Source organism: Pieris rapae, chromosome 21 (assembly GCF_905147795.1).
Source record: "Pieris rapae chromosome 21, ilPieRapa1.1, whole genome shotgun sequence".
Classification (NCBI taxonomy): domain Eukaryota; kingdom Metazoa; phylum Arthropoda; class Insecta; order Lepidoptera; family Pieridae; genus Pieris; species Pieris rapae.
The window spans coordinates 7,890,846-7,916,916 of record NC_059529.1 but is presented as its reverse complement, the minus strand read 5'-3'; the positions used below and the strand labels follow the sequence as shown (position 1 = coordinate 7,916,916).

The 26,071-nt window shown below is 35.2% G+C and overlaps 2 protein-coding genes across 3 annotated transcripts; both read left to right on the top strand.

Moving 5' to 3' along the window:
• Window positions 1–288: 288 nt before the first annotated feature.
• LOC110993946 (disks large homolog 5) lies at window positions 289–17,568 on the top strand. Of its 2 annotated transcripts, none has more exons than XM_022260378.2 (28): window positions 289–643; window positions 841–877; window positions 948–993; window positions 1,472–1,746; window positions 2,185–2,300; window positions 2,868–2,990; window positions 3,334–3,451; window positions 3,979–4,124; window positions 4,878–5,001; window positions 5,640–5,752; window positions 6,251–6,357; window positions 6,784–6,917; window positions 7,627–7,722; window positions 7,790–7,915; window positions 8,157–8,317; window positions 8,535–8,689; window positions 9,160–9,236; window positions 9,816–9,943; window positions 10,307–10,394; window positions 10,838–10,928; window positions 13,163–13,236; window positions 13,356–13,419; window positions 13,496–15,435; window positions 15,515–15,789; window positions 15,949–16,169; window positions 16,278–16,411; window positions 16,690–16,909; window positions 17,438–17,568. In XM_022260378.2, exons 3-28 carry the CDS (start codon window positions 951–953, stop codon window positions 17,542–17,544), a joined length of 5,256 nt encoding a protein of 1,751 aa, XP_022116070.2. In that variant the 5' UTR covers window positions 289–643; window positions 841–877; window positions 948–950; the 3' UTR covers window positions 17,545–17,568. The 2 variants fall into 2 exon arrangements, with proteins under 2 accessions (XP_022116070.2, XP_022116069.2); XM_022260377.2 differs by having other exon boundaries at window positions 6,778–6,917.
• LOC110993894 lies at window positions 17,545–19,360 on the top strand (the record flags this gene model as incomplete). The annotated part of the gene is made up of 1 exon (XM_022260297.2): window positions 17,545–19,360. A coding segment is annotated over one exon (789 nt), but the record flags the coding sequence as incomplete, so codon positions are not given.
• Window positions 19,361–26,071: the final 6,711 nt, after the last annotated feature.

The following is a 26,071-nucleotide window of genomic DNA, read 5'->3' as shown; positions in this document are numbered from 1 at the left end:
TAATTCATAATTATGATTGTTTAGCGTGGTATTCTTATTCGAATTTGAACGTTAGTTAGATTTATAAGAAGTCATAATTATTGGAATAAATCCTGAGAAATAATATCATTTCACCTTGTATGAAATTATAGGGAAAATATTTTGTATATTTTACATTGCGGTCCAAGAGGACTAGTAATGGTACTGGTTATATGTTTAATGAGATATCATGACAAGTATCCGAGTTAATATATTTTTGATTATGACAACACATAATTATACGTCCGTCTGCTTTTGTTCCGAATCCGTCATTTCATTCATTCTTTCGTTTTGCTACTAATAAAGGTACCTATCTACCTACTGAGAAACGGGAAATGTTGGCAAATTGCAGAAGATAAATACGTGTTAAACTTGTAACCGCATAATTATTTGATGAAGAAGATTGGTGTTACTTTCGAGTGGATGTTCAAAGCCAAATATTTTACCTATTTTTGTTGTGAAATTTGTAATATTTCGTTACTGTGAAAACCATAGTCGTAGCGAAAGGAGAGTTTTTATGTCGTTTTCGGTGTTCAGTGTTCAGTGATCGTGTGTATTGACTGCATTACATTTACAGTTATGTGATAATCGTGGGAGGTTATGGTGAATTTGGCTGGATTGCAAGGTAATATATATTATTAAATCGTTTGTAAACATAATAATGTGCAAAAGTGAAGTACCTAGCACGGTTGCGGTTTCATAGTTTTGCAACTATCATTAGAGCGTGAAAATCGTGTCAAGCTTATACCCTCTGGGCCTGAGATTCGAGAATATGTATATTATACTAGTTATTTCTTATAAGATGATTCTTGTTTGTTGTAGTTGAGGAGACAATGGACTACAGTCACTGATTGTGAAGGTAATTGCTAGTTGTAATTCAATAGATTTCATTTTAGTTTGTCATCAAACTTACATTGAACATATTTCAGATTATGGCTTCTGCGGCATCTTCATTGGAAAGCAATGGTAGTAATGGTAGGTATCTATAGTGTTAGTGATTGTATCATGCTTATTATTTAATCTTTGTGTTATATTTAAGTAGTAGTATATTAGAGTATGTATAGGTAAAACAACAAGTTGAATAAAACTTAGTTCTGCACACTTATCACACATAATATTAACAGTAATATGTTTAAATTGTCTTTTAACTTCTTAATATGAAGAACATAATAAAATTTGATAGTTTTTACCATCTTAAATACAAAACTATCAAAACCAAAATATCAGTGCATTCTCATAAACTAAAGGTTTGAGATCTCTCTTGAAAATTTTTCTTTTTTCACAATAATTTAGAAAAGATGATATGAGTAACAGATAAGATACTATTTATTTCTCACAAAGATAAAGTTATAGATACACAGACATCAATATGATGAATGATAATTTTATAGGTACTATTTATATCTCAAAGAAGCTAGTGTATTTACTATAAAGAAGCTATATTTCATTACAGAGTCCATATCTCACAGCTATGCTGGCAATGAGCGGCACAATACAGCACAATCAATACCTCTACCCATAGACTATGAAGTCATAACTTCTAACTATGACAAGAACTACACCTCCCATTCACATACTCTGTCCACACCCTATGAACATCAATATGATGTTATTAACAAACAGGCAAATGAGAACTTGAAACAACAATGTGAGAAAGCCCTACATGATTTAAATCAATTGCGAAGGCAGCATACAGAAACCACAAGGCGATGTGAGCATGTTATGAAAGTGAGTGCTTTTTATTTATCAAAAATATATTTATTTGAAATTTTAATTAGTTGGAGGGTTTTAAGTCTAATTTAGTTGCAATTATAATAGATTGTTATGGTAAAGATATCAGTGATAATAATAGAAAGATTATACAATTTTAGCAACATGAACAAATCATATTGCATTACCTTAATCATACTTCACACTGACAATACTACTTGTAGTTTCTAAAAACAATTAGCCACCCACTCCATAGAAAGTCATATTTTTAAGTCAACAGAAAAATCCCAAAATTTTCTATTAAATAACAGATAAAATTTCTAAAGACATCGAATCTTGTTGACAAATGATTTAATTATCATATATGAATTTGTTGCAAAGTAAGAATTAAGCTTTTTTAAGCTAATTATTAGTTTTGATTGTTAATACAGGATTAAATAAATATCTAATTTTTAGGAGTTAGAGTACTTCCGTGGGCAACATAGGGCTGCAATGAATCAGTTGGAGGTGTCAGCTCAGGAGGCAAGTAGCCTTCGCGGAAAGTATGGAGACTTGCTTAATGACAATCAGAGGTAAGTTTCAATACAATTCTATTTCAATGATGGCTTAGAAAGTTCTTTATTCTTTTGAATTCTCATGAATTGCAATGGCTCAACGTATGTCACTGAGACTTGGCACACAGCTATTACAAAATTTAAATTTGTGTAGTTTTAGTTTGAATATAAGTTTATATATTAAGTATATAGAATATTTTTGTTTGAGTTTTATTTAGTTTTATCACAACAAACTCATAAGCGAAATTAGAAAATTATCAATAAATAAATTTGTAGCTCACGTTAAACGTTAATCTATAAAGCTTTTTAAAAAAAATTGACGAATATCTAAATTATATCCTAATCCTTGTTCCCTCCAGTTCAAACGACTTTTAAAAAGAGTGCCAGAAAGTTTCTAGCCAGTTCTTCTTGCCTGTTCTACGGCCTTGACATGCGAGATGTAAATTTAGAATTAATTTAACTTATTTTCCGACGTTCATAAGTGTACTTGTTTACCTATATCAATGAAGTTATTTTGACTTTGACCCAGAAATATTTATTGTCCAAAAGTGTTCGTTTAGTTGTTTAATATTTTATCCATTATAGATTGGAGCGTGAAGTTCAGCACTTGCAGCAAAGCAGTACTTCAGAAGGTAGTTCCGATGCTCTCGTCCACACGTTAAGGAAATATGAGGCTCTCAAAGAAGAACTTGACTGCTTCCAGAAGAGGTGCGTATCATTTCGACGTCCACCGTTCCACAATTGAGCGTTTTTTGCAAAACCAACCAACCAACTGCCCACTGAAGTATTCACGAATCAATTCGACGTCCTTTAAGAAATAAGCGTAACGAATCATAAAAGGCCGGTACTGCACTCTCGAGCCTTCCAGTATTGAGTGTCCATGCGAGGAGATATCACTTAACATCAGATCAGCCTCCTGCCCGTTTACCACTTCTAAAAAAAAGTAACGTCTTAGACAATCTATCAAAAGTATATAATTAATTAATAATATCTCTTTTTTCTGTTTTGAAAGGACCAAGAATTCACAGTACTATAAACTCTTTCTGTTTAGGTATGATGATCTCATAGAAACACACAATGCTACATTGGAGAAGCTTCGAAGCGTTCAAGAAGACAACAGCAGACTGAAGACGCAGTGTCACGAGCTCACACAAGAAAGAAATGCTGTGGTAAGGAAAATTGAATTTCCAGTAGTTAAATATGTTTCTTTACTTTAGTTTCCGTTATATGTTAAAAACTCTAGGTTTAAAAAAATTATATATATGTATTGTGGCTTGAGCGAGCGCCGTTCAACCCAAAGGTCGTCTGTTTGAATTACGGCTGTGCTTATGGGAAATCGACAGCGTGTATCAGGCACAGAAGGCTGATAACTTGTTCATTAAGATAATATAAAATATTTCCAAACAGAAATATAGACCTGAAGGCCCAAGGGTTATAGGGCTACAGTGTTTTTCACGTAACTAAACTTTATAACATATACCTATGTATTTTTTAAACTAAGTATTTTACCTACTACCAGAGACCAACTTTTATAACTACCTTTAAAGCAGCATAAGATATATCAAATATGTTATTTATTTTATTCTTAGTCAACGTTAGTTTCTGTGTGTTCTGCAGTATTTTGGGTAAATAACTGAACTTTGCATATTTATTCTTAGCTTTCCATATTTAATCTGTATATAAATCTTTGAATTAGATTCGCGAGCGTAACGCCCTGAAGCAGCAAGTGTCGAGCGTGGTCCGCCAATGGGAGGGCGGAGTACGGGAGAGGGCAGACATGAAGCGCCTAACGGATGAACGCAATGCCGCCATGGCCGAGTACACCCTGATCATGAGTGAGAGGTGAAGCTTTTATTCACTAAAGATTTCTTTTATATTTATTTCCCTTCATCGCTAGCTCAATGTGTGCTCTGATATAAAACTTGTAGTGCCTCTCCTCTATTGGAGCTTGGCGGTCAGCTCTATATACTTCTTCTTATTCTTCGCCAAGTGTTCTACGCTGGCCAACACTTACACTACCTCAAAATAATAAATAAATGCAGTTATGTAAACATTTGTAATTTTGACATTTAAAAGGTCTTCATTAGTAGGCAGGCAACGCATTTGTGGCTCACAAATGCGTTGCAATCTGGCAATGTTAGCGGTTGCACACTAGTGTTTGCGTAAGTGGGTACGTTGGCATACGTGCAACTGGTACGAGCGTTAACGCGCTTATAAGTCCGTATAAGTTCGCAGGTAGAGTGTTTTAAAGGGATCGGTTCTGTTTTGATGCAATCATCGATGACACTCAGAATCTTTTTCGTCTTCGCAGTCGACGGCGAATAAGTAACGCAAATAGTAGTTTCTTCGTTAGAATCTATGTTGGTACTAACACGCCATTACTAGTTAGAGCGAACACGCCGAAAAATTAGATTACGCGCTTCCGGTTTATTGAAGCGCGTATGGTAAAACGTACGTACGTATACGCACAGAAAAAGTCGTTGTCCGTTTAGATAAAAAATACTCAGATGTAAAATGTATCTAAAAAAATATCGAGTTTTTGTGTTATAAAGGGTACAAATACAAGGGTCTGATGTGCTGAAGATCATATTTCAGGGACACGGTGCACAAGGAAATGGAGAAGCTGTCGGATGACCTGCAAGCGGCTTTGAAGAGAGTCGCGGCTTTAGAGGGCGCTCTGCAGGCCAGCAGGGACGAGCAGAGGGCCACTGCTCTACAGGTGATTACGTCACGAATAATAATAATTAAGCCTCATTTGTTCCTTGAATCCTATCATTTCACCTCTTATAGAGTAGTAGATATATCTCCTCCGACTGGCTCCATCCGTCTCTATCTTGAGCATTTTATCCCAATCTCAATCTCATGTCACGAATATTATGGTCAGTATGTCGAAATCCAATACGTTTTTGACATTCGGAGGTCGCACTTAGCTCTAAGTTGAACATGAAAATGAACCGCAAGTCTAAGAAAATGGCTAGTATAAGCCTGAGTAATTAAAAACATATTGCATTGGAACTTTCTCACTCTCACTCACTTTGACTAAGAGTCAGATTTGAAATCCTTTGATTTAATATTTATCTGGGAAATGAGAAACACTTATAACACAGAAATACCTGTATGATACATGTTATCAATATTTTTATGAGATTAGAGCCAATTTCTTACGTTTCATTTTCAATTCCCTTCAAAATTCCTACTCATCGGCAAAGAAGACAGGGCCGTTAGAAAAAGCCGGCGTAAAAACCTCTCGGTACTCTTTCCGCGTTCGACGGCCAACACCAATAATCTTTGAAATGTGTGATAGTAAAAGTTAAGTTTCTCTTTCTCTCTTTTCTCCAAAAATTGTGTGGATTCCAGGCTGAAAGTTTGCGTCGTGAGATAGAGTCGGCGTTGGTGGACCGCGATCGAGCTATCAAAGAGTGTACAGATCTCAAAACTCCTCAGAACACATCCACTTTGGGAAAGTCTCGGTGAGTTCCGTTGGCATAATTAATATTCCAGGACGTCAATAAAACCTAAATCTAGTGTCAGCAGCTGTCAAACTATTTTTTCTGAGGCAAACGGGCAGGAGGCTCACCTGATGTTGTGATACCGCCGCCCATGGACACCCTCAATGCCAGAGGGCTCGCGAGTGCGTTGCCGGCCTTTTAAGAATTGGTACGCTCTTTTCTTGAAGGACCCTAAGTCGAATTGGTTCAAAACGAGATTATGATTTGAGATTCGTGTCAGAGACGTATACATTACTGCAGTAAAATTTTGGTAGTTACAGTTTTAAAAAAAATGTATATTTTATTTATTTATTATCACGTTACATTATAAATGTAAAAAAAACAGTTAACGATATATTAGGGAGACAACAGATGGCTTTTTTCCAGGCAGCTAGTGAGGAAATAGAAATACTTTTCGAAACAGTCGAGGAACCGGTAAAAATTATGTATAACTTGCAGTTAAATCTTTTGACATTGCAGCCAAGACAACACTGCGTACCATCACCTGGGTCTGTCCACTGGGGTAGGCACCGATGGCTTCCTTAACGGGCAACACTCCAACAATCCGTCTATGGATAAGTTGCAAGGTATTTGATGTCCTTATTTGGTGATTACGTCAACAGTAATTATTTTCTTTTTTATACATACTTTTTATTATTTTTTCTATTTATTATATATACATAGTTTATGTATTAGAATTTTTGAGAGCTTTGCTTACTTTTGCTGACAAGAGGAGGGGGGAGAGATATAAATTGCATTAAATCTGCTTACGTAATACATAAACGTTTAAAAAATAAACAAAATACAAAATATACGAAACTATATTTCGTGTGATTTTTGCGTATATACGTACAGGCAACACGTACGTGTTGCATTCTGTGAAGTTGGAGGCTTTATTTTTATCATTTACGCAGATTCTCAGAACCCAATTGTTTAAACACGCTTTGTATATATATTTATTTAGTACTATTAGGTTATTCCAATCGAGTAAGGCTTTTAAATGTCAGGTTTAGTGGGCATGGTAGTGGACGCAGCCGATAAGGAGCGAGTGGATAACTTGGAGCAGGCGAACCAAGAGATAGAGAGACTTCGCAAACACGTCGACAGGCTGCAAGCTGACTTCAACGATGCTACACGAGAGGCCGAGGTGGGCTGATTTCACTATCTATTATTTATTTTATTTTTATTTATAAAAACACTTTTGCCTTAACAGGTGACCCTAAATTGACAAGAGTGAACAATAATTGAATAAACTTTACAGACGAAACAAAAAAAAAAAAACATGAAATTACGTAATAAAAATACAAGAAATTAACTAACTACTATAGGCACTAACAAATAATAGAACTTATGCCAGTTCACTTAACGGACTATGAAAAAGGTCCGTTTACCTATCTATTTTGTTAACTAAATTAATACCTACCTGCAATAAGAAATATTAATAAAGTCTCTTCCATGTTAAATTATATTGCCTTTTATTGACGTGTCAATTATTATTAGACATTATTTCACCATTGACATGGCCATAAGATCGAAGTGCAAGAGTTCAGGGCACCGATCTTACTTTAACAAATGTATTTCGTAACTCATTCCGACATTTAGATAGTATTATCAAAAATGTATTGGACTTTGACATTCAGAAGTCATGCTTCGCGCTTAGTATTTTCTGAATCTCACTTTTAGGAATCGAGATTGATCGCAGTTCTCAATTGATTGATTGGTCAAAGAATTTTTAAATGATTAAGGGGGTTGAAGTCGAAATCCAAGTTTTTTGCAGAATTGCCTAAATTATGACGAAATTTAAAAGAAGGATGAAAAATTGTATGTCGATAGTTAATGAGTTGGGTTTTTAATAGGTCTCAAAACGAAGAAGAGACTGGGCCTTTTCTGAAAGAGATAAGCTGCTACAAGAGAGAGAAAGCGTCAAAGCGTTGTGCAATAGACTGAGAAAGGTTAGTGATAAAGTAACTCTTTTCAAAATTAACTGTAGAATGTTTTTTAATGGTTTGTTTTTTTTAGGAACGAGACCAAATGGTCGGCGAGTTGGCTGAAGCCAGACGTCATGGGAAGTCTGAGGGGAGAGAGGGGAAGTCTCGGAAACATGACCCTCGGTTGGGGAACTCTAGCGAAGCGAGGGAATTTCAGGTAAATTAATTTTGATAATCCCTAAGAGGATGAAGAGAATCTTTGAGATAATCCCACCGCTAGTCTGTTAGGTGTCTCGGTGTAGACATCTCGTACTTATTTAAAATACAGACGAAATACAAAGTGAATACACAAAAAAAGTTAAAACATTAATTAGAACATTTAATTTATTATGAAGAGAAAAATATGTATCCTTAGCTGGAGTGTTATGGTATTTATCCTTATCATTACCATAATGTAGGACTGGGAGTGGGAAACGATGGATATCGAGCTCTGCGGGGAGCTGGAGGCGAGTGGGGGGTTGGAGTTGTGCGGGGGGAGGGAGCAGCCCGCCTTCCCCGGAGACCACGCGCTCTACGTGGCCAGCGTGGCGCCTGGCTCCGTCGCTGATGGGAAACTTCGGTATGCCTATCTTAACTATAACTTGATTTGCTAAAAACAAAATGCTACCAACAAAAAATTATTGCATTACTTTTATTGTCATTTTACTCTCGTGAAGTGTTTGCTTTTGTTACATAATTTTGATTATACGTACGCGCGTACGTACCTTAAAACCACAAAAGTTGTTTTTTTCGCCTTCACAAACGTCTTCTGAATTTTTTCTTGTTATTATGAATAGGGTCCTTGACCGTGTAACAGAGGCCTGTGGGGTCTCGAATTGGGCACGTGGAGCGGCCTGCAGGGCGGCGATTAGGGCCGCCTTGATGAGGGGACCCGTGGCTTTGAGGATCCAACGCGCAAGGGGAAATACGGCCTCTCTTACTGTGCATCAAGGTGTGTATTGATCTTTGTGATGCTGGAGTGAACAAAACTGAAATGTTTTTACAGAATTTCCAAGAGAATTTTTAAGAATCTGTTAATAATTAAAACTGAAATCTGTGGGTGTAATAGTGTATAATACTTTAACCAGTGATTCAATAACAATCTTAAGTAAAAGGAGAAAAATTTTTGGATGTGGCAGAAAAATAATGTATCTGTGAGATAAGTGAGCAACGGGATAAATGAGGAGTTAGGTAGGAAGTACAAGAAAACCGTGGATGGTGGAGTCAGTCATGCGGTACAGACTTGGACCAAATCCAGGAGGTATCAGAGAAGGTACAAAAGTACCCATGTCTGACGAGCGTGATCAGACAGTACCGTAGCCGTAGAAAGTGGAGATCCGTTGTCTCTACCTACAGCTTCGGTGAAAAAAAAAATATAAATAAATAAAAATGAAAAATAGAGTAATATTTTTAATATTGCAGGTCTGTTTATAAGCAAAGTGGCGAATGCTAACGCGGCTAAAGCTGGCAACATTTATGTCGGAGATCGGATTGTCGGTGTAAGTTTTTACAATATTTTCTCCAAACTATTTTTTATTAACAACAGCAAAATTCAATAGTATAAAAAATGGTTGTCTGTAAAGTTGGTTTACGGACGATAGTTTAACGTGACAACGTTTTAAACATTCCATACTTTATAAATAAATAGAAGATATGAATCCATGGACGCATAGGGAAATCGAGTGGAAGAGGAGCGGCGCAAGCGTACAATGAGCGTAACAGGACAATGAGCGTAACGGGACAATGAGGCCGTTTCATTTTAGTGCGTGCAGGCGCGCCGCCGAAAAATAACTACTTTTAATTGTTTTGAACTTTTTCAATATACAATTGTTGTGGTAAATTTAAGACTAAGGGCCTGTTTAACAATGTATGGATAAAGTACCAAAAGCTATGCAACACATAAATTATTCGAAAGATAAAAGTTCCGAATAAGAAACTTGGCATTTCATGACAAATAGCACTATCTGACAGTCGTGAAACGCAAAAATAGTGTTTATCCTACCAATAAGTATTAAATAGCTTATGTGGAACTTATCCGGACATTGTGAAACAGACCCTTAGTGGTATTTTGAATTTAGATAAACAACCGATCGTTGGAAGGCGTGAAGAACGTCAACGAGGCGTTGTGGCTTCTACACGAATGTCAGTACGATTGTGTGTTGATGACTTCGTTACGGCCTGCGCACTGTCACGATACGAGACACAGGTATGGATGGGGTATGGGACGATTAGATCTTTGAAGGAATGCACTTGTTTTGTGTAATGTTTACAAATCGCGTTGCATTTTTTGCATCGTCGAGAATATTTGTCAACAAATTCAGTTTGATCTCGACTTCCGTCGCTTATTGATTGCTTTTGGAATTTCTCTTGGCAAAATTAATGGTCAAGCAAGTTGAAAACACCAGTTTTTCTTTATGAAGTCTTTATTGAGGTTTGAATGTTTTAAATTGTTAATTTAAATTCTCCGCAAAGTATTTTTACGAGTTATGGACTAATGTTATTATTTGTTTCGATGAAAGGTTTTTTAATTAATTAGTAAGAAATCTGTAATTTAATACAAATTTTGTAGGACGTCATTGTATGAGCCGTCATACGGAGATGGAAAGTCTTCGGACGATGCGTGGGCGCCTTTTACGCCACCGCCACCTGAACCAAAGGTAATTTCTTTACATTTTAATAATCATAAGAATGTATTTTTAGGGTATTTATTATTAGAACTTAAACATAACAATCACATATAAAGTAATCATTAAAAAATATTAAATAAAAATAATAATTAGAACAAATTTAAAGAGTTTGGTCCCTGTGGCAGTGTACTTTTAACGCTGGCATTTCCTTGCTGTATTGTGATACTTATTCGTTAAGCCAGGAAGGCACCAGCTCACTGGTTCTTACACCAACGTTTTATTTTATTAAATAATATCAAATATTTTTTATTTACATAAACCAATTACTATGCGAAAAAAACTAAGGTTTCACCAAAGCAATTCAGTTATATAATTTGTATTAGGATTGTATTTCTATATAATTTGAAGTGAATGTGCTATCTCTATCTTTCCACTCCATAAATATAGGCATCTCTCTCTACTTTACTTCACAGGTTCACATCGACGCGTGCGTAGCGGAGTTCGATCGTCGCTACGTATACCACGTGGCTGCCTCGAGTCAGGGGAAGATACATCAAGAGAGAGGTAATATATGTAATAAGTCTGTGTACATCATAATTATTTATTTAAAAAGTACTGTTTGGATCGAGAAAAAATACAAAAAAGTATTTCTTAATACATTTTGACTGTGATATAAAACGCTTGTATAAAGTTGTTTAAAAAAAACTTTAACATAAATATATATTTATAAAAAAAATTAACATGAAGTTTCAAGTGTATAGTGGTTTAAAACAGTAATAAATATGTTAGTTTAATTTAAATGTGCAGTATACGATATTGTTAATAATTTCTAGCAAATTTTGTGATTTGCTCTGAATAAAAACCTATATAAAATAAATTACAAAGGGTATTCTTAGATTTGATGAAAGCAAGTTCTAAAAACCCAGTTTGTCTGCCTCTTTAATTATATTTTCTTAACTGGTCAGTAAATATTATTGCGTTATCAAACAAATAAACCATAACATTCGATCGCACTTGAGTGATATCCTATCGATCTCTGATAAGATTGTAATTTCTTTCGATAACGGCTGTGGTATATTTAGTGCACTTGCGTTATATTTGCTATATTTGCATATATTTAGTTAATCGAAAATCATGCTAAACTTTTATTAGTAATAAAATAATATAAATAGTTATTTAATAATATCAAAGTCAAATTAGTTATATTATTATTTATTTATTATTAATTATTTGATGTTAATAGATCTACAAATTAACAAACTATTTGATAGTCTGTAGTAGTATCATAATCTTCATTATTAAAGAAGTTGCATTAAATCCCCTTGTATATAGTATTATAAGTATGTTTATTGTAAATAATAACATTAAACTATAATTTTGATTTTTTTCCATTATTAATTATTCTGATTTCTTGTAAATTTATGCGCTTTCAATTATTTATGTTATGTCGCGATTGGTTTCCTTAGTTTTTTCATTATGCATAAACTGTAAATAATTAAAACAACGAATTATAAAAATCCCATACTTGACGCTGGCTAATGCACAAACAGTGTTAGAGCCAAAGGGAAAAAAAAGAAGTTGCAATGGTGTGAGTGTCAGCTGCCATTGTCATTCAATAACATCAATGTCAAATTTGAAAAGGTTAATTTTATTTGTCAATGTTGCTAGATCTGTAAATTAACAAAAATAGTGTTATTTTTATTTAAAGTAATAATATAACTACGTAATAACTATTGATATTAAATTACAAAGACAATGGTAGCCCCGTATTTTAATTTTTAATAAATGATTCCCTCCCATCAAATAAAACTATCTCAGACTAAAGGCCGCTTTCTGAGCTCTATCTCAATCCAATTATTTATTATTTATTACTTGAGATTGATATTTCAATACGGTTCTCAAAAAATAATTTTTAATAACCGATCGATGAATCGTTTTTCTAAAATATCTTTTAATTTTACAGATCGGATTTTGACATTGATCAATCTAAATTTGCCAACATCTGGATTGGAAATAATTTTAGAATATAAATCGAGTATAGATAGCGCTCGGCAAGCATTTGTTGTTTATTTATTTACAGTTTGCATGCGGTACAATAATTAAACTAAAATTTTCTAGATAAAAAATAAACAAATTATATATTGTAAAACGGATGTGAAACATATTTATAATTGAGAATGTAAATTTGTCTAAATCTAATTTTAATAAAAGTAGTCTTTGTTACTTAATCAGTTAAAATACTTTATTTTAATATACATATTAATATATATGTATATGTATAAAGCAAGGTAACATTAATTATGTTTAATATTAGTATTCTATCAAAACATAAAACAGGGATAAAGAGTCACCGAATCTGTTTGGGTAGTAAGTTTTATTTAAGCGACTTTGCGAACTTATTTAGTCGATTCGAAATCTTTATTTGAGTACGTTCTTTAATTTCAGAGGAAAGTTTACTTTATCGACGGAATGAACATAAAATATTTGACAGTTATCCATAGTCCATGCCCATGTACATTTTTTTTTTCTTAATTATCCAATATTTTTAATAGTTATTCTGATATTCATTGCGAATAGAACAAATCAATTTCAAAATCATGAATTACTGTCTAGTATTTCTGGAGTTATAAGAGTCCGAACAAACCTGACTTTGTTTTATATAAAAGTTGTTTATTTGAATACAACCCTAATGGGTCTATAAAAGTTATCACACAATTTCCTATCCGATAACGGCTCTCAGCACATGCATTGCATAGTGTGTCGCTGGCCTATCGTTATCGGTTGTGATCGTGTTTCAGGGACGTGGGACATGATCCGAGGCAAAATTGAGGCAGTTACCGGACGAAGCAAATCTAAGGATAAACAGAACAAAGTAGGTGTTTTAATGTACTTTTTATATTCTTCATAATAAATAGAAATTTCGTACATATCCAAATCCAATATATATCTAAATGACAATATTCATTCATAATTTAAATTAATCAATTCTAGGTTCCGGAATCTGATGCAATCGCAGAGTTAGACTCTGTTATCGACAGCTATCATGGCAAAACAAGTGAGTTTGTTTATCGATTAAAATGGTTTAATATTAATTGCTCTAACGTTTTTTGCTTATTTTATTTCTTTTTCAGTAAAAGAAACGAGTAGCGTCCTGAAGCGTTCACGGAGAAAAAATAAAGAATCACAAAACGATGCCAAAAATGGCGGCACCTGGCCGAAAGCCCGAGCTAATTTTATCCTTGAAGATAACGCAACCGGTACTATAGTCCAACCCCGTTCCAGAAAAGAGAGGCCACCTCTGTCAATTCTACTGAGTCCACCCACCAAATTACCGCCCGAACCACAGCGCTCGAACACTAATAGAAATTCAAACCCCATACCCTTAGGACACATGCCTCTAACTCAAACGACGGCACCGGCGAGACATTCAGTGTATAAATCCATCGAGTCTAGCCCAGCCATCGAACATTTTCCAAAACCGGCGCCGCTAGCCATACACAACCCTTTTGCTTCCCCTAACAATATCAACTTTGAAAAGAGTCGGACGTTAGAAAAGGAAAGGGACAAAATATCCATAAGCGACTACGAACATGACGTCACGCCGAACAGGCTAAGCCTAGTTCTCAATCCATCCGATGATTCCTTGGATTACCAACCTGCTATACGAAACAGAACAAAAAGTCCGCATTCTTTAGATTTCATGGTCAACAAAGGACCCAGTTCTCTCGATTTCGTTTCACGAAAATCCCCGAGTTCTTTAGAGCACTCTATCAAAAATCACACGGGTAAAGATATTCTCGACCAGTATTATTCATCAAAAAAGTCTTCCTCGCCCAAAACTGTGAACAAGTACCCCTCTGACAGCGATAGTTTCGGTCCTGATAGTTTGACCAGCAATGCAAACTTTCCCATGACAGGGACTCTACCTTCACAAACGAGATTGCAATCGCAATATTATAGAGGACCGTTCACCAACTCCAATCCACACAACTCCAGCAGATACACGCATTTGTCCAGCCCTACTAACATCCCGCAGAGCCAGTCTGGAGAGAGCTTAGGAACGAGTTATGATATGCATTCGTTCACCTCACACACGCACAATATGTCGGACTTAAACCCCGTGCCTAGAGTCAACAGAGAATATCAGCAGACTTACGAAGGCGGGACGTTTCCCAGGAAAAAAGAAAATCAGAGGTTTCGAATCCCATCCAACCCCAGTGTGACATCCAAGAACTCCGCCGGGAAACTTAGTACGGGTTCTATCGAAAGGAGTTCGGAGAGAAATTCTCCCATGCCGACATTTCATGTCGAAGTTTTAAGCCCCGGGCACGGAGTTAAACAGTTAGCCCATAAAACGAGAAATTCGATGCCCGAATACTGTGGACTCAGCTGGAACAAGCCGTTACCCGGTGAACTACGAAGGGTACACATAGATAAAAGCCAGCAACCGCTCGGTATTCAGATTTACTGCCCTCCGAGTAGTGGCGGAGTATTCGTGTCGACGGTGAATGAAAATTCCTTGGCTAGTCAAGTTGGTTTACAAGTGGGTGACCAATTACTTGAAGTTTGTGGGATAAATATGCGATCAGCGACGTACACTTTAGCCGCTAGTGTATTGAGGCAAATCGGCAACTCGATCACGATGCTTGTCCAATTCAGCCCCGAGAAGTATAAGGATGAAATGGAAACACCCGGAAGCTCGTCGTCTGGAGAAAGTTCTCACGACGAAGAGGTATCTCTCTCCGGATCGCCTACTCCCAGAAATTCCCCAGGTCCTCAACAGTCCTTGAGGATGGATGTTCCGTCGACTGACGCTTCCACGCTCAGGCAATCGCAAGGCAAGGACTTGCCGAGGTTTTTGTTGATAGAGATGAGGAATTGTTCAGACCTGGGTATTAGTTTGGTTGGAGGAAATGCTGTCGGGATTTTTGTACATAGTGTTCAAATAGACTCTCCGGCGTACATAGCAGGACTACGTACGGGAGACCAGATATTGGAGTATAACAACGTTGACCTAAGAAGGGCTACAGCTGAGCAAGCTGCTTTAGAACTCGCAAAGCCTGCTGATAAGGTCTGTTTTCTACTCTTTTTTTTGTTGTAGTTTTTATGGTTTGCGTAATTCTCACCCCAAATGTCATTTTTTTACTTAGGTGAGCGTACTAGTCCGTCACGACCTCCAACAATACCACGAAATAAAAGACAAGCCGGGCGATGCATTTTACATTCGAGCTGGTTTCGATCGTTGTGCCAAAATTACTTCCATAGGAATGGATACGATAGACGAATATTCATTATGGTTCCGAAAAGACGAAGTCCTGTTCGTTGATAATACATTGTTCAATGGAGCCCCGGGACTGTGGCGCGCTTGGCAATTGGATTGTAAGGGCGTTAAGCGGCACTGGGGAACTATACCGAGTAAATTCAAGTGAGTGTGGGCTAGGATTTTTTCAAAATTAAATCTAACATTACACTAACAGAATAATGCGCCCATTTTTATCCATTTAAGAAAGAGGCACTCATCTTTTTTATATACGTGTCCGGAATGTTCTTTAACGTCCTGTATCATATTGTGTAATTCTTTCAGAGTTGAAGAAATCCTTCGAAGATCGATGGGTACGTTAGACGCCGATGCCCAAAGACGCGCGTCAAGCACGGCGAGAAGATCTTTCTTTAGGCGAAAGAAACACCGAGACAGCAAGGAGTTAGCTTCCTTTTCTAATACAGAGCTGGGATGCTGGAGTGACTCTGGGACCCTAGCTGATGATGTACCGCCTCTGTCTTATCAGAGGGTTGAGAGGTTGCATTGTGAGTACAGGTTTTCTTTGACTACATAACGTGCTTTTCTTAGAATCTATTTCGAATAACCTACTTGCCTGTGAACGATTAAATATTAACCAATTATTTGATTTTCAGACGGTAGTCGCCGTCCAGTAGCTGTGTTAGGACCGCTTAGAGAGATAGTTGCGGGAAAACTGGTGACGGACTGGCCGCACGTGTTCGTACGTGTGAGACCGGACCCGCGTACGTTGCGAGATCGTGCGGATAAGGTAACGTACGAATCCATATTGCACTACTATATTTATTACACAAAAAGAGTCCAAAATCCGAGGATTAGGATTTTTGCGTTTGAATTCAATAAAAAAAGACAATACATGTTTTAGACACGTATTCCAACAGATATTTTAAATCGCAGTCTACGTGAGCCAATAATGACAAAGTGCTGATAGAAAAAATTGTTTTGGTTTCGTGGAAACTCACTCACTCGTGGAACACATTTCTTGGTTTGCAGTAAGTGTCCATTCTAAATGTGATAATTATTTTTCAGGGCATCCACTGTATAATCGACGTCTCGGTGGCCATCATCGAAAAGCTTCACAAGCACCAGATATACCCGATAGTGCTATTTATCAAGTTTAAATCGTTCAAACAAATAAAGGAAGTGAAAGACACTCGCTATCCAGCGGACAAAGTGTCGGCGAAGGCTGCTAAAGAGATGTACGAGCATGGACTTAAGTTGGAGAATGAGTTTAGGAATTTTATTTCAGGTATGAGTTATATTTTTTGGATATGAGTAAGGGTACTGCAAGTACCCTTTGAGATAATATCCGAAATTTAAAAATAAAACATGAATTATACATACACATAATAACATTTAGTTAACGCATAGAAAATGTATAATCAAAGTAACTTTATTAAAGTGATAACTTCTTAGGGAAGGGAAACCGCTATGTTACGTTACGCGTTACGGTTACAGTCTAGCTTCTCTTTCTCTCAAGCAGCTTACGACAGCGGTAGGCAGGCTCTCTCACTCTAACCAGTAGCGTAAGCCTTATTTCGGACATACGCTTTAGACTTGCTTTTGACAGTGAAAATATAACCTCAAACGATATTATCACCGTTTTTGAAAGTGATTATAATATGATAAATAAAGAACATTACAGAATTAATAGTACAACTTTGATTAGTTTAAGTTATCACTAGTAAAAAGTCCGGCGTCCTGAGACGCACACATTTTTTAAATTTGTAACTTCAGAATAAGATTTGCTCTATAATGTTGTAATAATCTTTTACAGCGGAGATCCCGGCCGGAGTAAATATCGCGTACATGTGCACTCAAATCAAAGAGGCCGTCGAAGAGGAACAGAACAAAACCCTCTGGGTTCCCTCCGCACAGGCCTGACCCTTGCCCCCCACACCTCAGAAGTCTGTTACGTTCTGCGCTCACTACAAACACGAGAGACACAAACGTACAGACAAACGCAAACAGATCGACAAACATATTGAACAATACCACTCGGACCCGGAAAAACCGCAGACTGAAATCAAAAAGACACCGAAAGACGACGACGTCAGATACTATTCGGAACCGGACGCGAAGTATTTTGAGATCGACTATGAGTTCCTCAAAGAGTTGCGTCAGATCGCTAGAAATAACTGCCCGAAATGTCGCCGAAGATCCAAGAAGGTCGACAATACGAAAAGATATAGAGAAAAGAGACAGAAAGAGAGAAGAAGAGGCGAAGAGAACTACGTTTTGTGCAACGGGAGGTATCACAGCGCCCGGCAACATTGCAGATTCTGTTGCAAAATCTGCAATCGATCGACAGACACGCTCGACTCCTTCGACGACGAATATTCGTTCGTTTCGAAAAGTTACAGCTTCCCGTCGAGCAGAACTACTAGTTCTCGATCGAGATCGACCCCGAGCAAATTCAAGGAAAGAAAGAATTCGATACAATCGAATAAATCCGTGTCGTTCTTGGAGTCCAGTAACGAGGAATCGATGAAAGACGAACCGAATTACACGGCGAAGAGTTTCACGAATGATCTGAAGAAGTTCTTACTTAAACCGTCCTCGCCTCGACTCAGTTTGAGGGAGAAGTTTATGATCAGTTTCAAACAGGAGTTGGAGGCGACGAAAAAGTCACCGAAGTTGAAAGCTATTAAGGGGTTATGGAAATCTTATTAAATGTATTACGGAAGCGAAGATTACAACATTTTGGTATGTTTAACTCGAATTTTCTATTATATCTTGTGCGATTGTCCATTCAGGTCGATTTACATTTTTTTTCAGTGATTAGATTCGTAATGAAAATGTATTTTTCTTGACTTTTCTCAATTCTTGGTGCTGTGTTCTGTTGTGTTTTTTAATTTATACGATAACTACTAAAGTGTTCATATTGGTCTAAACGTAGCAACGTAGGTGCTAACCTATATATACCCGTCCTTGTTTATTTATCTTTCTATTTATTGGAACTTACGGATTAGACGTTAGCGGTTCCTTCCAGAGACGCTTTCGTAGGAATAAGTCAATATTGCTGAAATGTCGTCTTTGTGACATTCAAGTTAAAGTGCATTTTACAATGTACATCAACGTGTTTTGTTAAGTCGGTTTGAATTTAAATGCTAGATAGCTAAAGTTTTAAATCTAGCCCTAATGAGTGAAAGGGACGCAGTTATTGGGAAAGAAAGAGCAAATAGAATCTTTACTCTTAAAACTTTATGGTATCGTGAAAAGATGTTTAATCTTTTTATCTGTAGTAGAAATCGCGTAGATTTAGTAATAAAGGTCTAAATAAATAATTTAACATTTTGAAGATTTGGATTATTGTAGTTGCTCCAATAATTTAACGATTTAATTAAAATGTCGATATTGCGATAGCGGTTTTCAATGATTTTATTATCATGATGAAATTTCCTTGTTACAATATGACATCATTGAAATAAAACTGTCCTAGTCTCGACATAAAAAATGTATAATGGCTACTACAAAATCCTCGGAAGTATTAGAAAAAGAACAAAATTTAAGACATTGGATCTCAGAAAACACAAAAATGCATTGTAGTGTAGATTAGATTTGTGGTAGTTATCTAGGGAACAATAGACAACTTTTGTTGTATAGATGTTTGTATACTCTGTTAGCTTTAGGAATGGCATTTTTGCGTTTTACTAAAATCTGTGTCAACTTGTGTAATCCGTTTAGTAAAATGCAAAAAGTAATGAAAACTTGTAACAGTTCGTTAGTCGATTGACGATATACAGTTATACACGTAGACGTTAGTAAGCACAGTGAAATTAGCACATTTAATACTGTTTAAAAATTAAAAAAATATTTGCAATTTTTTGAAATATCACAAAAAACATTTAGAATTTACGTCTTTCCTAAAATATGATATGTTTTTAAATTATGTGAAAAAAGTGCAAAGAAATATAACTATAGTTCAGATATTATACAATTATGCACGTTATGGTAGAAACGTTTCATGTTTGTGATGGGTAAAATATATACAAGCTAATGCTATTGTTTCCTCATCTATCTTTATAATACTACTATTTCAGTCTTATCAATTGACACTATTCCATATTGAGTAAGTAAAACGCAAGTACGTATACGTCGACGCGTACGTCGTGACGTATACGTTTAAACTGACAACAACTTTGTAAGGTTCTGTTTTTAAAACTTAATCTGGCTTAGTAAGGAATAGTTTGTCGATCTTTCAACTATTAATTAAGATTTATCAACTATCAATAATTTTGTGGACCATTCTCTGCTAAATAGTTATTTGGATTAAAATATATTTATTTTTTAATTATCTCCATAGATATTTTTCTGATACAAAGCAATAAAAGTACTGTTTATTCAACGAAATAACCTATGCGATAAATAACATTATTTTGAAATTTAAAACAATAGAAATATATTTAGTCTAAGAGATAATTTGTTTACCACGATTATGGTTTATCGATATTTGATATAAGACGATACAATTTTTCTTCTACCATTATTATCGTTTGTTGCCGTTTGCGCAACAGTTAATAATTTATATCTTTGTCATTGGTTCACGCGGTACTATATTTTCCGTTTTGAGTGATTTACAGAAGTGGTCAGCGAGACACGCCTTGTTTAATTAACGAACGGCGATTAATATGATTATGTTTTGTTGAATCGATACTGCTGTTAGCCATCGTGGTGAAACCAGAAGTTGAAGTTGCGATCTCAATGATATATTTAACATGAGGCTTACGATTTTATATTTGAGCACAGTTAGTTAAGTTTTTGTACAGTTTTAATTCGAGTTTATTTCAAGTTTACGCTTGTCGCTTATTCAGAGCTTGGCAATGGTTATTTCAGTTATCGGCGCAGAGTCGCCACAGAGCTGAAAGTGCAATAGTTCAAAGTGTTGCCAGTCAAACGTCGTCTTTAATTTGTGCACACGGTGCTAATTAGCGGCTTTTCCTAGAACAATGTGAATATGAAACTGGCAATCTAATAAAATAGTTACCATAGAAAATGTTTAACTACAATATGCACAAAAACAGTTCAATTTACAATAGAATAGGTTTTTACTTTTAGTTAAGTTAACATTAATTTGATCTGATATAAGTTATTGCCATCTTCGCGCTCTTGAAGCCTAAAGTTTATTTGACGTTTCTTTAAGTATTTATGTTTTGTATATAATATAGAATTTTTATTAAACTATGACCAGAAAAATTCCTTATAATTAGGAAGGCCCGAAGGTGTATTTTAAAATTGACAATAAACAGTATTTATACAATGTATGTAACGTAGTTTATATTATATTGTTTTGGAGATATATTTATATGTTAATATTTGATAATTTCTGTATTTTGTAATGGTATTATTTTATTTTAGATTGTGTAATAAGTATTTTGTGTATATTTGTGTACGGCCGTACAAACAATTGTTTTTAATTTAGAACGAAGCAATAAATAATAAACGATATTATATTTGTGTTTTAATTGGCTGATAATCCTTAGTAATAATATAACATCCTGTCCTTTAGCACAAACGTTGTAACGTACGTGAATATGTACGTTGGTCAAAGTTTGGATAGGGTTCCATACAACTTTGATGGTTTACTGTACGATTGATATTCGAATGTGTGTCTTATCGTAAGTATTTATTTATTTCTAACATAAATTCCGCAGACATCTTGAGTGGTTACCTATTATACTTAGACGTGACGCTCATCTCTATTCAATATCTCAATTCTTTTCAGTCATAAAACTCACTCTTAAAAATCATTTCAAATTCTCAGGTCCGTATATGTTACGCTCCTCCAATAGATAGTTATTGGAAATCTCACAGCTTATCCTGCTTAAGCTACGTGTGTAGGTAGGTCTCCGCCATTAAGACTCCAAACGATTGGCTACCTCACTAATATCCTACTCTTCTGCATAAACATTTCATATGTCTTATCATCATGCCTTTGAATCCCTTATAATTTTTATGTAATATAAATATGACGAAGTGTGAATAAATAAATAAATATAAGAAAAAACAATTCTAATAAGCATTACTCAATACATTTAATTTTGGTTACAAAATGGATTCTAACATCCATGATTTTCATCGACCATTAAATGTTGCAATAGACGAAGTAATAAGTTAAATAATAATTAATAATAGATGAAGTAAAAAAGTTTGAGTTTGAGAATAGTCAAAACTTGTTGTATACTGCTTAATTTTGTACAATCTTCAGGTAAGGTAATAATACGTCGTTAAAAAAATACAACGAATATTCGGACTTTATGTCAAACTAGCTGACCCGGCGAACTTTGTTCCGCCTTAATGGCAATAAATAAGCAGTTTGGGTTTTTTTATTGGAAAAAATACAAAAAAATTAAATACCTACATTAATCATTCATTATTATTTCTGTACTAGCTGACCCGGCGAACTTTGTTCCGCCTTAATGGCAATAAATAAGCAGTTTGGGTTTTTTTATTGGAAAAAATACAAAAAAATTAAATACCTACATTAATCATTCATTATTATTTCTGTACTAGCTGACCCGGCGAACTTTGTTCCGCCTTAATGGCAATAAATAAGCAGTTTGGGTTTTTTTATTGGAAAAAATACAAAAAAATTAAATACCTACATTAATCATTCATTATTATTTCTGTATTTTAGTACATAGGTTGCTCTTCACTTAAGTACCTTGTGATACACATTTTTTCATTTTTTGTTTTATTATCAGGCGCAAAAACAAACAACGCTGATGGTCTTCCGACCCGTGAACATGCCACGTATAATTGACCATGGGAAAAACATGAATGTTCTAGATTTAAACCACAAACTTTTAAGGATTGGCCTTGTGATTTGTTGATGGTCATGGCAAATGCAAGACGTATCGGAAATTGAAGTCTTTTAAATTCAAACGGCATATCGGTTGGGATCATCGGGATCCTCGGAATAAGAACTTCCTCACCTTTGAATTTTCCTATCATTATCGTAGCGTAAATTACATTGTTCTTCAATTTTCTAACCACCAAACGCATACCATTATGTAGTTCAGGTCATCTACATCTTTATTCTTTTTCTTCTTTTTTATCAGTAAGCAATGTAACTCTCATGTTTGTTGTCAGCTGCAGTTTCGTCACATAGCGCCATAGATTTGACGATTTGAGGCAAGCGTTTATTTCGTCGACAGCCGTAGATCTTGGAATTACTGGCAGTATTTTGCGGAAATCGCCAGACAGTAAAATCATTGCTCCTCCAAAACATCTCGATTCATTGCGTAAATCTTTTAATGTTCGGTTAAGTGCTTCCAATGCACGTTTATGCGCCATTGTGCATTCGTCCCAGATGATGATTTTCGATGCCGCTAAAACTTTGGCCATTGCTGAGTGTTTTGCAATATTACACGTTGGTTCTCCAATAGTTTGAAGATTTAACGGTAATTTTAATTCTGAATGAGCCGTACGGCATCCTTCTTACAATGTGGCTGCTATTTCAGAAGAAGCAACTGCAACCGCTATGTTGGATCTCGCCCGAACAGTTGCTAAAACTAATGACATGAGGAATGTCTTGCCAGTTCCACCAAGGGCATCTAGGAAATATAAACCACCATTTTCATCATCGTTTGCCTTCATTAAAGTATCATAAACTTCCTTTTGTTGGTATTTCAACAGGGGTACATTCGTTTGAACTACTAAATCTAATTCCTGGTGATCATATTCACGTTCCCGTTCCAATACTCGATTAAATGCGTCATTCGAAAACAACAACAAATAGAAACATTCATCATTCTTTGGATGAACTGTATACATACGACAATACCGAGTTTTATAGTTCTCTTCACTGTTTATACGAATGGGCAATAGCACTATCATTATAATTAAATTGTAAATTGTAAAAATAATTAAACGTATTTATTTAATAGAAATATTTTGAATATTGATTTCTTACAAATATCAAATTGTCATATATACGTCATTACATAGCTGTCATTATACGTCAATTACATAGCTATCATTTGCGTTTTATTATTCCAAGTCTGATTCTTATTTGTTATACCACTTTTTATAGTGACTGACGTTTCATGTCAAGTCCCACGGGAACGCTGTCGAACGGGATAAAAAGTATCCTATGTCCGTCTCCTGGCTCTAAGCTACCTCCATACCAATTTTCACTCAAATCTGTTCTTTCGTTCTTGAGTTATAAGTGGTGTAACTAACACGACTTTCTTTTATATATATAGATCACACGTAAGATAGTAAGGATAGTGGGGTAAGAGATAAATTTGCCGATTATTTTCTTAGTTAGACCCTAATGGCAATCGTGGCAAAATAAGTACATATCAATAATTAATTATTGTTTTGACTGTTTTCCGTAAAGCCTTAAATAAATAAATTTCCAATCTCTTCCCATGCCTATTTTTTTAATGGTAACTGGTGTTTGTACGAGACTGTACAGTATGGCGTCGACGCTGTTATTCATGGCGGTCTCGCGGCGTGTTCGCTACGGATTCGCTGCTCGCTCGTCCCGTTCCTCAGCCGCTCTCAAACCCCTAGCATGATAAGGCTCTAACACCTTATAAGTCTAGTCTAATCTAACAAAGGCACTGTTCTTATTTCAATATAGCGTTAATACAATTTGACGAGAAAAGTACATTACTTAAAATTCGTATTGTGTTTTTGAGACATGCTATCAATGAAATTATTTGCTGATCTAATTTTATATATTATTTTTATCTATAATACAACAAACAGTAATTATTTTATTATTCTCTCACACTTTGTTTTTTTTATTATTTTTACATTAATATATTAATATATTCAATTATTAATATATTAATATATCAATGTATAATATTCTACGGATTCAATAGGTATATATAAGGAAAATGTAAAAAAATGCAATAATTTAACTATCCCTTGTATTGCTTAATTTGTAAGTAATAATTTGTGCCTATTTTGGTATAGTAGTTATATTCAGGAGTACATTATATTCATACATAATTATTTAACTTATGTATAAAACATATTGTAAAAACCTTTTTAAAAGAGAAGGTGTGGAGTTTCTAGCGTATGATGGAAAGAGAGAACCTGGTAGACTAACGCAGCCTTCTGCGTTGGCATACTTACCAGGGGTATTAATGATGATGATGAGACATTAAGTCGATGCTGTAAAGCAAGAAAAAACAGAATAACTACTAATAACTGTATACGTAGCTTTTAAGGAAGAAGTTTACTATACCATCGCTCGGAGAGTTCGATTAAACTGTATTCGAAATCATGATTGGAATGTACTAGGACGTGGAATACCTAACTAATTCGATTTAGTGCCTGACATGAGAACTAAGAAGAGAAAGTAAATTTTATTTAAAAGATTCTTCTTACAGACAATCATTCACCGATGTTCATTATTCTAGGTGACGCGACGTTTTCCCGTGAACGTTTTCTCGGCGGAGAATCTTAGAATAATATTATGTTTTGGTTTGTTTTTTTGATTTAGTTTCGATACAATATCATGACCAGCATGGAGCAAGACTGGGCATTTTGGATCGCTGCGCCAGCAGAGGTGCCTGTTACTTGGTGAACGTAGCTTAGACTATACATTTTGTATCCTTTATTTGATCTCCAGAGAAACTATGTGGTAAGCACTAAGCACAAAAGATTGGGCATCATTACATATGTTCTACTTGTCTATGACAAAAATTAACACACGCCATGCTTGCCCTGTACTCAACAACGCAGAAGTAAAGTATAGACATTAAAGTACTAAAACTGGTTAGCACGTTTTGGGCTTTAACAAAAAGCATTTCTTTTTCTGTGACATAATAAAATTAATGACATTTGCATGCCGATTTATATATGGCGGATTGGGCAGATTTTTTAAAATTAATGTATATAATTGTACCACTATCTTAGCAAATCAACGATTTCATTTCATTTTTACATAACATAAAACAAACGCTACAGGCATTTCCAAACTGAAATTAATATTTTAAAAACCCGATATAAATTGCAGCCAAAATTAATAGCACACGTTGGCTGCAGGCGGTAACAAGTGGAGCGCCCATTAAATCTCATTTTTGGATGATATTTATTTGTTCTCTGCACCAATTTGTATTTTTCGTGAACTCATTAACCAGAAATTCAAATGCAGAGCAAATACTGGTTAAATGAAAATCTATTTTTCGATACTCGAAACCTGTTTTAATCTTATTTCGTTTATACACATAAGATCGAAGACTAATTAATCAACCGTAGAAAAAAGCTGAAAATAACTAAATATAAAGAACTACTTAACTAAAGTGTGTTTAATATGTTATATGGTAATAAAATATAATATGCCAACTACTTATCACAAAGTGACATACCGTATATATCTATAACTTACTCTATGATGATATAAACTTTATTGAAACTTTTTTTATCAGTCGCCAGTCGATTAATTCGC

Coding starts and splice junctions, on each gene's coding strand:
- LOC110993946 (XM_022260377.2), top strand. CDS start 951: ATGGCTTCTGCGGCATCTTCATTGGAAAGCAATGGTAGTAATG. Junction 8,318..8,534: donor GTCGCTGATGGGAAACTTCG/GTATGCCTATCT, acceptor TATTATGAATAG/GGTCCTTGACCGTGTAACAG. Junction 13,237..13,355: donor CTAAGGATAAACAGAACAAA/GTAGGTGTTTTA, acceptor AATCAATTCTAG/GTTCCGGAATCTGATGCAAT.